Consider the following 12,828-nt stretch of genomic DNA (forward strand, 5'->3'; position numbering starts at 1 on the left):
GATGGCGGCCCTAAGTCTTATAGTCACATCGCACAGCAACGCAAATACCGATTCCAAATTACCAATCACGCGAAAGAAAAGATAGACAAGGAGGAAAGGGGCGGCGGAGGTGGAACAAGGACTTGTATCAGAAAGAGTTTCCTGTGGTGAAGATTGCTTCTCTTATTTCACTTCCTCTCCGGGAGCTTCGCGCTCCCCAAACTATCTCAACTCTTGCAGTGATGCCACGGGGAGAAGTGAGGGGGCGTGGTGAGGCCGCGCCTCCTGCGGTGGAAGAGGCGGGCTAGGAGCCTTTAACCACTCCGCCCCGCCCCGGGGGTCCTGTTGCCTTAAATTATTATTCCTTCCATCTCCCCCCTCCCCAGGAAAGTGACGCGCGCGCTTCCCGATTTCCGCGAGGGGCGGCTACGTGCCTTTGAGCTTGTTGCAAATGTCTTTTTCTTACGGGTTCTTGTGGGAGGTCCCACCCCGCCCCATCCTTCCTCGGAGGGGGAGAAGAAAGCAGAGAAAGGGGGCGCGCCCCCTCGCCCGACGGACTTTTGCCGCCCCGAGATAAAACGACCAGCTTTGCAACCGAGCGGCGGCCCCGAGCTCTGCTTCCCACGGAGCTCCGGAGGGAAAACTGAAGTTGGCCTCTCCCGCCCGGGAGCTTGGCGTGGCGTCGGCGTCATGCTATGGAGAGCCGCGGCTCCGCAGTCCTGAGTTTGGGGCAACTTTTTGCTCCCTTTGGGGAGCATCAGCCCAAGGAGGAGCCTGCCTCAGCCCCTGCATGGCGAGAAGACGCCGAGGAGGCGGAGGCGGCGGCCAACCCCGCGCAGCACCAGCAGCAGCGGGACTGCGCGGTCGCAGCCGCCCAGGAGAAGGACGAGGAGGCGCTGCTGGAGTGGCGCCGCCGCCGCGGGCGTTCCTTCTCGCTGCCCGAGAGCCCGTCTTTGGCAGCCGCGCGGTTCTTCCCGAGAAGGCGAATCCCGGGCGACAGCGACGGGGACGAGAATGACGAAGACGACGAGGCGCCGTCGCCGACGGGGGGCATCCGCGGCTGCTGCACCAAGTGCAAGAAGCGGGTGCAGTTCGCCGACTCGCTGGGCTTGTGCTTGGCCAGCGTGAAGCACTACAGCGCTGCCGAAGAGCCGCAGGTGCCTCATGCCGTGTTGTCCCGCTTGCAGAGCTTCCCCATGCGGCAGAGGGACTTCGAGGAGTTCACCGCCGCCCTGGCGGAGTTGGGGGGGTGCGCGGCCTCGCCTTTTTCTCGGCCGCCGCCGCCGCCGTCCCAGGTCGCGCTGCAGCTTACGCCCCAGTCTGAGGGGGCGGACGAGCAAGTCAGCGCCGAGCGGCTGCGGCGGGACCGAGTCTGCCTGGAGGAAGCGGTGGGGACGGCGCTGGCCGGGGCACCTACGGACGTGCGTGGCGTGGTGAGGGTGCTAAGTTGCCCCGGCTCCAAGGAGGTGACCGTGCGCTACACCTTTAACGAGTGGCTTTCTTTCCTGGACGTCCCCGCCCTGCCGCTCCCCGATGGGAACCCTTCGGATGTCTCCGCTCCGATCGAGCGTTACCAGTTCGCTCTCTGCCTTCCTCCTGGTTTGCCAGACGGGACGGCCGTGCATTTCGCTATCTGCTACCGAAGCCAACAAGGGGAGTATTGGGACAACAACGGCGGGGCCAACTATACCCTCCGCGATTGCAGCTCCGAGAAGCCCGCAACTTCCCTGTGATGAGACTTGGGAGGTGATGGCGACCGCGACGTGGGAGCCTACCACCTTTTGTGGGAGCCTGAAATTGCTCCAGAAACCAGCCTAACTTACCTTGCATTACAGCCTTCTGGAGTCCTACAGCACAGCATCCTAAATGCTGGACCCACGACCTTTTCGTCCTTCTAGCGGCCCAAGCGCTGGAGATAGCCAGCGTACCTTCGCACTTTAGCCTTCCTGCCTCCAGCCTCGCAAGCCATGCGGGCTTCAAGTTGGATCGAACAGGCAGCCCGATGGGAGAATCGTGGTCCGGCTTAGGAGAGAGAAGTGTGCATCGTAGAAAAGTAGAGTGTATTGTTACAGGAATCCTGAATATTTCTGGAACTTTTGGCCAGGAACAGGAATGCCTCTAACAGGAAGACTCTTATTAGATAACTGATCTGTTGAGGTCTCCTTTGCAGCAGGCGTGTGTGAGCGAGTGGGGATATATCCGCCTTTTTGTATGGAAAAGAGAGAATGAACTGCCATGGGATTGGAACCTTGTCCCCTTCAAAGCCATCTGTGATTTGGGCTCCTTCCTGTTTTAAGTAGTGACTTCTAAAAAGCCTAGAAGAATGCTGCAAAAATTCAGAAGCTTCTCTGGGAACAGGATAAATAAAGCGATGAAGAATATGGGGTTTTTTGTTTGTTTGAATGGGGTTTTCCCCTCTCAGTTGACTGTTGTGCCTTAGAACAAAGCTTCTTTATAATTGCAGCTATGGAATTATAATGTTATGTTTGCATTCTATAAGGGATGACTACTCATTTTTACTGTAAGCAATGGAGAGGTATGTTGGAAACACAAGATTACTTAAAAATCTTAGCAGGAATTGATCAGGTCTTGAAGAAAGGATGCTTGGTTTGCATTGAAAATTTTAATCTCTGCTCCAATTATCCAGGAGCCACATGTCTTAAGAGCAATACATACAGCATTTTGGGATCTGTGTAAGGTATGAACTAAGTATGAGTGAGAACTCAAATTTGGATGATATAGCCATTTATTAGTATCTTGACTCTTGTATATGCCTAGAGGGTGACCAAAGGAAAAGGGAGATATAGTAGAAATTTCCTATCTAACTGCAAGTTGCATTTTCCCCCCATTGAAATGTCCTCTTTTACAAAATTATTACAAGTAAACAATATCTACCCTCTTGGATCTTTGGCTGTTATATTAGCTAGCCATGAATAGTGAGAAGTACAGGTACAGCTAACATGATTTTCTGAATCGCTTGCTTTGTTCTTTAAAAAACGTATTTTTTGTCCCTGAATCATCCCATGTTGGGGCTTGAAGAGTTCGCTGACAATAATGGATGGAGGGCACAACATTTTATCTCTCATAATGTGATGTGTTTCGCCTCATGTGGCTTTTCTGCCACAAATGGTTTATTAAATTAGCTCTAACTTTACCATAATTCAACCTCCCGGGGCAGCTGTTACAAAATGCAATAATTCTGGAAGATTTGCTGCTGAATTACAATTCTGGAGGAACAGTTCAGTAAATTGTTTATTAGTTAATTAGTTTCTTCCAGACTTCCTCAACCTAAGTGATCTAAAAAGCCTATTTAGCAATCAAGCTGAATTAAGGTCTCCTTAATATCGTTCCCTTCATACGTAACTTAAGACAAATAGATTATTTGCCTTTCAAGGGCAAAACTGCAGATGTATATGATACATTCTAGATGTGTTGGATTTCAGTTTACAGAATCCCTAACAAGTACAGCCTGCAGCCTAGGAATTCAGAATGTTGAAATCTAATGCATATGAAGAGTTCCAGTTAGAAAAGGCTAGGGTATGCTTCCAAAAATACTTTTGGAATGTTGGGATCTTTCTTAATTAGCATTCTGAGCTTCTTTGAGAGAACAATGCAAACCTTGGAACCGTAAGAGACGTGACTGATGCTTTGGTAGTATGAGGTAACTGATTTTATCTTATGGGTGTTTCCGTGACAGAGAAATACTATACAATTAAATGCCGTAGCTATTTAATAGAGAGGGTGAAGGGAGTTATAAGAGAAGATAAACTTTTAAACTATGCACGGTTATTCATGTTTTGCAGTTGTAGCATACTGTAATTATATCTTTTATTAGGAAGACCCCATAGTTTATGTTTTTTAAGGAGACGGGAGTACTTAAGATTTTTTAAGGAAATGTTTGCCAGGAGTTCACAGTTGATGCCATAATACTGGAAGAGGTGTAAACATGAGTCTAGGTGCCTTGGCCAGGCATGGCTTCCAAACAGGTATTTTGCATGTTTGCAGATGGGGGTGGGGGTCCCCTTCATATGCTATAGTATTCCTGTAAAGAAGATAGAACAAGCTTGTGTGTGTGTGCATGCGTGCGCGTGTGTGCGTGCAGCAGTCCTGAGTTTTCTGGCTGCTGGCTGATCAACAGGTATTTAGAACACAATCATTATGAATATGCCTTCTTTTTCTAAAGTTGGGTATTGTTTTAAAATTTCATGGTGCTCCTAATAATTGTTTTGCTTAAAGCACAGACTGACAGAATTATGTATTAATCTTGGACTCAGCAAATGAATAGTGGGACAAAGCTTGGACTATAATTGAAATTTATATGCTACAGAGCCAGTATGGCAAGAGGCACACTGACTTGTAGCATTTCAATTTTTTTTAAAAAAAGATTGCTTCCTGCAGCTGAAATAGTACATGTATTCGTTCAGTGTGCAGGAAAAATTCATTATAGTCACTTTAAAAAGATGCTGTATTATAAATGCACAAAGTCCTGTAGAGTTTATTATTTTGTCTTCAATGTGGTTTCCAAAATGTTTTAAATATTGCAACTGAAAAAGTTGAAAAACAGAAAAAACCTATTCCTTTTGGAATAGAGAAAACTTGATACTGTGCCACAGAGTTAGTAGTGAGTCATAACTCATTTCCAACATAAACTCTGTTGCCACTACTGCCTTAAGTGGCAAGAGCCTATTAGGAAGCCAAGCCAGTTTATATCTTCCTTGAAATAATTATACATGTGAGAAGGACAGTAGAAAATAGGTGGAAATATGTGGCAGAATACAACTTCTTAATAGCTAAGCTTTGAACAGGCACTTTGGGAAATGAAAAATAAAGCAGAGCTTAATTCTTACCATTTCAAACATATAAACAGAGCCATTTTCTCTTAATTTTTTTCCCAAATTTGAAAGCAGGTATTCAGAGGGGTGAACAGATATTATGGCAAGTATGTTAAGCTATGTGGTATCTAAACAAGATCATTCACAGCAGGAGATGGGAAAAAAATTGACAAAACACCATGTGCCTTCTTAGCAAAAGCCAGTAAGAACTGGTTTTGCCAGAATGTAGAAAACATTCCTCCTGGGCATAGTCTTGATGAAAAGAAATTCATAAGATACTAACAGATCGTTTTGAGATCTTTGGTTCCTGTGAAATATGTTAAATCTGTGAACTGTGTTCAGTGTGTAAATGATTCTAGTCTCCTGTCAGAGCAATGCCAAACACGTTCCTAGTGCTTTTATGGAGGCAAATGGGGAGAGAACATTGGATTGGGTAAGAGTTTCTTTAAATATGCACCAGGGACGCACTAAGCAAATACTGTCAACCATTAAAAAAATAAAATGCTTTTCCATATGAATGATATTCCTGTCTGCTACACATAACAATTTGTGCCTTTGGTGTAATGCTTTGTGGGTGTATGTGTTTTGTGTCTTAACCAAGCCTCTGCAAATGTGACAAAACTGTTGCAAAGGAGAGGTGGGGGATTTCAGGAGGTCTTGATATTATATTAGATTGGCAAAATCACATTGTTTCTTAAAGCCCATGTGGAGTAAATGATAGCAAAGGCTGTATTTGCTTCTATTTGTTGTGTTTAAAGTATCAGAAAATTGATTTTATGTGAAAGATTTATTTATTTAATTTTTATCCCACCTTTGTTATTTTTATAAATAACTCAAGGCATCGAACATACCTAATATGCCTTCCTCCTCCTATTTTCCCCACAACAGCAATCCTGAAAGGTGAGTTGGGCTGAGAGAGAGAAACTGGCCTAAGGTCACCCAGCCAGCTTTCACATCTAAGGCGAGACTGGAACTCACAGACTCCTGGTTTCTAGCCCAGCACCTTAACCACTAGACCAAACTGGCTCCTGTTGGATTAATTCTCTGACAGGTTTTGAAGCTGAGACAGAGCATACAGAAAGCAACAGAAGTTGAAATTTTCAGCAGGTAACCAGCTTTGGTTGTTTTATGAAGCTAAGCTGGCTAGTACTTGGATGGGAGACTCAGGAAATCCCAGGATGATGGGCCACACTGGGAAGTTGAAATAACATCCTGAAATAAGGCAATGGCAAACCATTCCATATTGTTCCCAAGAAAATTACATGGATGTGTCTGTGAAGATTCCAGAAATGGAGCTCAGCTCAAAGCTTTGGCTTACCTTATCACCCTTGCCATCTCTTTTTCTGTTAGGTATTCCTGACTCTTGCTCAATTGTTATACATCTTCCCTAGTTACTAATAGTAAATCCAAGCCACTCTGAACTGCTGTCTTTTGTTAATGATGTTCGTAAAGAAGTGAGCTTTGAAATGTTCATATATTTAATATGCTTTGGCAGATACAATTCTAGATGTTTCTTTAGGTGTACTGTGACTTGTTTTGAGTTCTACGAGCACCAGATCTAGAAACTTTGTGTTGGATATAGACTGAAAATTGGGTATAATTTAATTTGTGAGGAGTAAAATTATTGCGCTCTCTGGAAATCTGCTTCAGAAAGTTGAGGGATGCTCTAGAATCTCATGGGTGAATTATAGGGGGAAGGTTAAATTTATAAAAATATTCTCCCTTTTTCCATTGGGAGTCTTTGCTAGATCTTGGCCTATTCTGTTCTGTGGTTATAGGGCCAATCCACAAAGTGCTGCAAAATAAAAGTAGCCTTGCAGTGGTGTGAATAAGGGGAGTTATTTTTGTTTTTGTTTTAAATGCCAAAAGTCCTGGCCACCTCATTCATTTTTAACAGTATAATGGGATATTTTTTGAAGGAAAGATTAAATACTAGTTACACTTGATTCCTGCCATGGGTCTGCTGAGAGTTAAAATTCTAAACTCACTTCCAGCAGGGTTTCTACTGAAATTCTTTTATATTCCTGAATTTAATCCTCTTTCTCAAACCCTTGTCTTTGGAAAATTTGCTCTGGAATTGCTATTCCTCTCCCCCACCTGATGAAAAATACTTTGCTGCTAGTCCTGTCTCACATTAAGGGAATAAAGGGAATACATATGGCTATTTTATTATTATTGATTGTTACCTGCTGAGAGTCAATTAATGGTGGTGAGCTAAAAATCAAATCAAGAAATGCTATGATCCCAATTTGGATTGGGGCTTCTAGATTGTTTTTTTCCCTTACAGAAAAGGGAGACTAAAATACTGTACTTAGCTAGTTTGGAGCTGAAAGAAAAAGGGAAATGAATCCTTTAAAAAGTATAAGAGCTATCTTAAGAACTTATATCTACAAATATATTACTTAACTAGTATCTTCAGTTTTTTTTAAATTGATAAATATAATCAATGGATGAAGCCAATGGAGTGTTACATAGCTGAAACATATACTTAATTTGAAAGTATGCATTTGCCTGTCTTATTTTGAGAACACAATAATACAGTGCTTCATACAAGGGTCAAAACCTTATTTTTGCTTCAGGAGATAGATCCATCTATTTCTATCAGGCAATATATTTTGCTCAGCTGGAATGCATTTCAGAGGGACAGAAGAGAATGTTTAGCTCCATAATTTTTCCCAGTACTGCTGGACTCTGTAGTTTTGTGTTTCCATAGATGAGTGGGCCTTTAAAAAAAGTACAGTGATTAGTTGTGAGTTAACAAGATATTCAGATATTTTGGTAACTAAATTTTTTCAGTTGTGAGAAAGTAGTATAAATTCATTCTCACAGATTACATTAATTTGAATTGAACATATCTATAAGCTCCTAAAGTTCCCTAGTCTCCTTACCCATTTATAAAATCAAGTTCATTATGACAGGGATCTAACTGAAACTTGAGAGAAACCTGGAAATTTTGATTTTTCACTTTAGTGCTGGTAACTTCTGGGAATGAAAACATTTAGACTGCAGTCCTAGAAGTGTTTATCCAGAAGTAAATACTATTGGGGACTTACTTCTAAGTAACTAAGAAAAATGTAATCAAAGTATCATTCAGCTGTAATTTTACATCAGCTGTATTTATGAAAGTTATTATATGCAGATTATGGTATATTCCATCATACCATTGTCTTGTGCTGCATTGCTAGTGTGGCTTTCTATGCCTTCATGTTCTATATTTGTCTGCATACACCCACAAAAAGTGAAAGACATTTTGTTTTATGTCTAGACATACCATTTCTGATGTTTGATAGAAATAAATGTAAAATGTAAAAAATTCAGGCTTTGGGTTGGAATAGTGGTGTATGTATAACTCTCTTTATCCAGGTTACCATGGGGAAAATACACTGTTCAAATGACCAAAATGATTTCTTGGAGTGTTTGGAAGTCACTACTGGAGGAAGTAGAATGTACTTTCTCAGTCTGTTTGTTTGATGAACTACAGACCCCAGTTCTTAGATGGTTTCACTATCCAGCACTGTAGGAGACCTGCATATGAAGTTGTCTGGAAGAGCTTCTGTGTTACGGCAAATGTTATATGATGCAACTGATCCAAGCTACCAGAATTCGGAAAGTGATGGATTTATATTAATTGAGAAGCATGATTTACAAAAATATGGTCTACAGCATTTGATTTCTAGAAGCCATATACTAGATTTGTAACAAGCCAACCATATCTTACACAAGCTTACATAAATTATGACCAAACTAAATATAGCTTGACCCATAACCTTGGAAGATATTTCGCCATTTCAGTTTCTGCAGTCCCACACAGAAACCAAACTGAGCCAAATATGGATCTGTACTTGTGTTTGATGGATCATCACAGATCCTACTTACAAACCTGCTTTGGCAAGATTCTCTAATCCAGAGTAACGGGTGTGGTTTGGGGGTTATACTTACTTTTCTGATTGGTTCACAGGCACTTTTGTGTGTTCTTAGAGTACGTAAATAACTAGTAGTGCTCATCAGGTGTGCTACGAAATATCTGACTGCTTTGCAAAGCTTCAGAATGTTTTTTAGATTTAGTATTGCTCTTTGACCTTTGAAATAGCAAACAGACTAATTTGGGTTCATGAATTTTGAACCTGATAAGATTCTGCAGTCAGCAACATAGTGAAGCAATTTGCTTCCCACTTGCATGTTCTAAGCATAAAAAAATGGTCTGTCTAAACGATTTATGTGAAGTTTTAATTGGAATATTTTTTGTAGTTGCAAACAAAAGGGTGGGGGTATGGAGCTTCAGTTAGTATCCCTGGAATTTGGGAATCTGGTCTAATCAAGAAAGAGTCCTGTTCATTTGTGTGTGTGCAAATAAAGGCTTGTGGCTATTTACGTCCCCAGAAATGTCATTATTTATTGATTTGATTTCTCTTTCGCTCATCTCGCATATGACATGTGTGCATGTTTATGCACACATCTATAGATACAGCTGCTGCAACTGAGAATATAACAGAGTACTATAAGGCAATATGGGATGTGGTGGCGCTGCGGGTTAAACCGCTGAGCAGCTGAGCTTGCCGATCAGAAGGTCGGCGGTTCGAATCCACGTGATGGGGTGAGCTCCCGTTGCTAGTCCCAGCTTCTGCCAACCTAGCAGTTCGAAAACATGCAAATGTGAGTAGATTAATAGGTACCACTTTGGAAGGCAGGTAACGGCTTTCTGTTAAGTCATGCCAGCCACATGACCACGGAACTGTCTAGACAAACGCCGGCTCTTCGGCTTTGAAACGGAGATGAGCACCGCCCCCTAGAGTCGGACACGGCTGGACTTAATGTCAAGGGAAACCTTTACCTTATAAGGCAATGGATAGAACTAACCCAGGATCCTAAGTCTCTAGTTTGCTACTTAAGCCTGTACTTTTACCTCTCTTGCTATGGAAGTAACATTTTAGAAATACTGGCCACTAAAAGCTAAATGACTGAAAAAAAAAACCCCAAAAGCAATCAGCTTAGACTATTTTTGTTCTTAAATGATACCCTACCTCATTAGAACAGTGGGTGCTCCTTAGCCATATATGAGTTTAGATATGGTCTGGAAACCTTTGAACAAGAGTATAAATAAAATGTATTATGTATAATACATAAAATATGCAATATAATTTCTGCTTTTGCCTCCTTTCAAGTTCTGATGCTTTTTTGTAGTGCTGAACATATTTAAGACTTGGACTTCAAACATTTCCACAAGCATTTGCTATAGCATATTTGCAATAATACTCTGCATATCACATCATTAGTTAAGCATAACAGAGTTCATTTCAAATTTCTGTACATGTTTTATACATATAATGCCTCTGATTGTATAAGGGAGAAAAATACAGAAAATATTAATATTACATTAAGAGGAGAATGAAAAGGATATTCACACTGGCTCCCTGCTTTTTCAGTAAATTTCTTGTTTGAGTCATGCTTGACTTCTGGAGACTTCATGAACTAAGAACTTTTTCAATGGAATCATATAAGAAGCATAAAATTGAAAACTGATAAAATGCTTCTCTTCATCCTGAATAAAAGCGCTGTTGAAGAAAATTCAATTTTCAATTTTTCAATTTGATGTGACTGAGTATTCAGTATACTGAATTCATCATCTATGTTAAATATGGGAAGATGGGTGGTGGCAAAATTTGACAAACAAACGAACAAATGGATAACTGAATAACTAACTTAGTGTGTATAGAAACCTCCAATAAAGGCAGAAACATTTAGGAAAGTGCAACGTTTGTTGTCTGAGAGGAGAATTGATCTGTAAGTGGTTTCAGGTGTTTGGGGGCTGGTCTGGCCAAAACCAGCCCTGTTTGTCTGGAAAATCATGTCCTATACCTTGATTTGCTTCCAGTTTGCAGGATCTATTTCCAGAAAGCACCAAATCACTCCTGGAACAGCTTGATCCAAGAGGAGGTTCAACAAGATCCAGAAAGAAGTGGAACGTTCTGGACATTTCAGAGAATTACACTCCTGGATTGAAAAATGTTGCCCAAACCTAGGAGCATCTAACAATGGCAAGCATCTGCCTCCCATAAAAACAAAGCTATTGGGTGAATCATAGCAGTGCTGACTCTACAGCACTTGCCTTTTGAATTGGTATGTATTAGTGCCTTTCTTTCTCTACAGGAACTTCTAATTTTATATTACAGCATCTCCATCTCGAATCTTTCCAGGTGCATTGGAACTGCAATTCTCAGATATTTCTGCCTTAGGGTAGGCTGGTTCAGAATTCTGGGAGCTGTAATCTCAGCAAAATAATCTTATGAATGGGAGGGCTGACATCATTCAAGAGGCTACTTTCTGAACACACTGAAGAGGCTTTGGAGCTTTAATAAAATGGGCTACAAATCCAGAATTAGAGTTTATAACCCGTGTAGGAATAGAATCCTTAATCCTTACATTTTCCATTTTAAGATCATTTAACATATATAAGCTACATTGGTGGAAACCTCTATTTTATACAAAATTGTATTGGAATGGGACTAAAATTCAAAAGGGCTGCAGTTTATAGAAATGATTTTGCGAGTGATTACCCAAGTTGCAAAATATATTCATGACCCAGACAAAAAGTGCATAAATGTCATTAGCAGAAGGAAGTAAGCAAATTATTTTATTGTCAGGAAAATATATAAGCAACCAGTGCATTCATATACAACAAAACCAATCCATTTTAGCGGCACGTAAACAATAAAACTCTAGATAAAACTATACTTTATACAATTATTCTTAATTATATTTTTAAACCAAAGGACTAAGATAGCTCAGTCATATATACAGATGGTAATATGCATTCAAATATAAATCTATGTCGGTTGTAGAATGCGGAGGCTTGTTCACTACATCTGCAGAAAAAAGCATCAGAATTACACTTTTTGTGGGCACTCAATAACAAGCTTCTCTGCTGAATACAGTTGACCAATAGTGACCTGGAAAAAATAAAGGGGAGATAGTAAGTGATGTTCTGATACACAGATTTTAATTCACAGATTTCCTAGAGTAGCTCATTTGAAACTACGTGCCCACAAGAAATCACGACAGAAGCACAGTATGGCCATCTGAGGAGGAGACAAGGACAGAGAACATACTTTGAAACTGCCCAGAGCAAAACCTCAATCAGATTAACACCTGGAAAGCTGCTTCATTATTTGTTTAGCCCCACAACTTTGGCAGAAAGATACTTTCTTAGAAGCTTCATAGCTGAATGCAGATATGAATTCGGACTTCACAATGTTATTTCTAGACAGTCTACCATGAGATCTCAATGGCAGAGTTATAAAGTATGTAAATAAAAAAAGCCTATTTTATAGTCTAAAGGCCATTAAATTCCATCTTTTCTATAGGCTTTTTCTATAGGAAATTATTTTAACAGAACAAGTGAACTCTTCCAACATAAAAATCATTTGGTTTTAAACAAGACTATTTTTTATTTATTGTCAAATTTATACCTACAAGCTCCTGGCAAGCCAGTTTATACTACAATTAGTAGCACTGAACAGTAATTAGCATCAATTAAACCACTAAAATAAGTAGTAACACTGTAAGCATACATTAAATCAAAGCCAGCTATCACACAAAGTCATAGATGCTTGCTCATGCAGCTAAGTTTTTAATTTTTTTTTAGATTTTTTATCCCTTTATTATTTTTATAAATAACTCAAGGTGGCAAACGTACCTAGTACTCCTTCCTCCTCCTATTTCCCCCACAACAACCACCCTGTGAGGTTTTCTCTTCAAATCAGCCAATGAGAGCAAAATTTGCACTCCACAGACTGTTTCTAGCCAGGCCTCCTTTGTAGGTAGCATTCACAAGCCATTTGAGGAGCTCCTAGTTTGTGACCTAAGGGGCTAGTCCTTTAAGCAGGCAGGACTTGAGCTATAAGGGGATGTATATGTTGACACAAGTTCTCAATGTGGCTTGGATGGTAATGGGAAGCCAGCACAACTGAGCCAGGTATCATGTGCTCCCAGTGGGGAACACCAGACAGAAGCTTGATCT

The 12,828-nt window shown here is 41.0% G+C and overlaps 2 protein-coding genes across 3 annotated transcripts in view; one reads left to right on the plus strand and one right to left on the minus strand.

Annotated features, from left to right (window-relative positions):
- Positions 1 to 329: 329 nt before the first annotated feature.
- The window catches only part of PPP1R3G (protein phosphatase 1 regulatory subunit 3G), a 1,059,979-nt gene continuing 1,047,480 nt past the window's right edge, over positions 330 to 12,828 (plus strand). Inside the window, exon 1 of one of the 2 annotated variants that reach the window (XR_010067628.1) lies at positions 330 to 3,516. Coding sequence is in view for 1 of the 2 variants with exons in the window: in XM_063298874.1 (XP_063154944.1) it covers positions 675 to 1,712 (1,038 nt within the window). In the remaining variant the exon portion in view is untranslated. Of the gene's footprint in view, positions 5,335 to 12,828 lie in introns of those variants that run through there. The other variant, XM_063298874.1, reaches the window with a different exon arrangement.
- LYRM4 (LYR motif containing 4) overlaps positions 11,471 to 12,828 on the minus strand; it is a 79,608-nt gene continuing 78,250 nt past the window's right edge. Inside the window, exon 3 of the mRNA XM_063298854.1 lies at positions 11,471 to 11,758. Within this exon, the coding sequence (XP_063154924.1) occupies positions 11,696 to 11,758 (63 nt within the window). The 3' untranslated portion in view covers positions 11,471 to 11,695. The remainder of the gene's footprint in view (positions 11,759 to 12,828) is intronic.

Source organism: Candoia aspera, chromosome 3 (assembly GCF_035149785.1).
Source record: "Candoia aspera isolate rCanAsp1 chromosome 3, rCanAsp1.hap2, whole genome shotgun sequence".
In the NCBI taxonomy this organism is placed as follows: Eukaryota; Metazoa; Chordata; class Lepidosauria; order Squamata; family Boidae; genus Candoia; species Candoia aspera.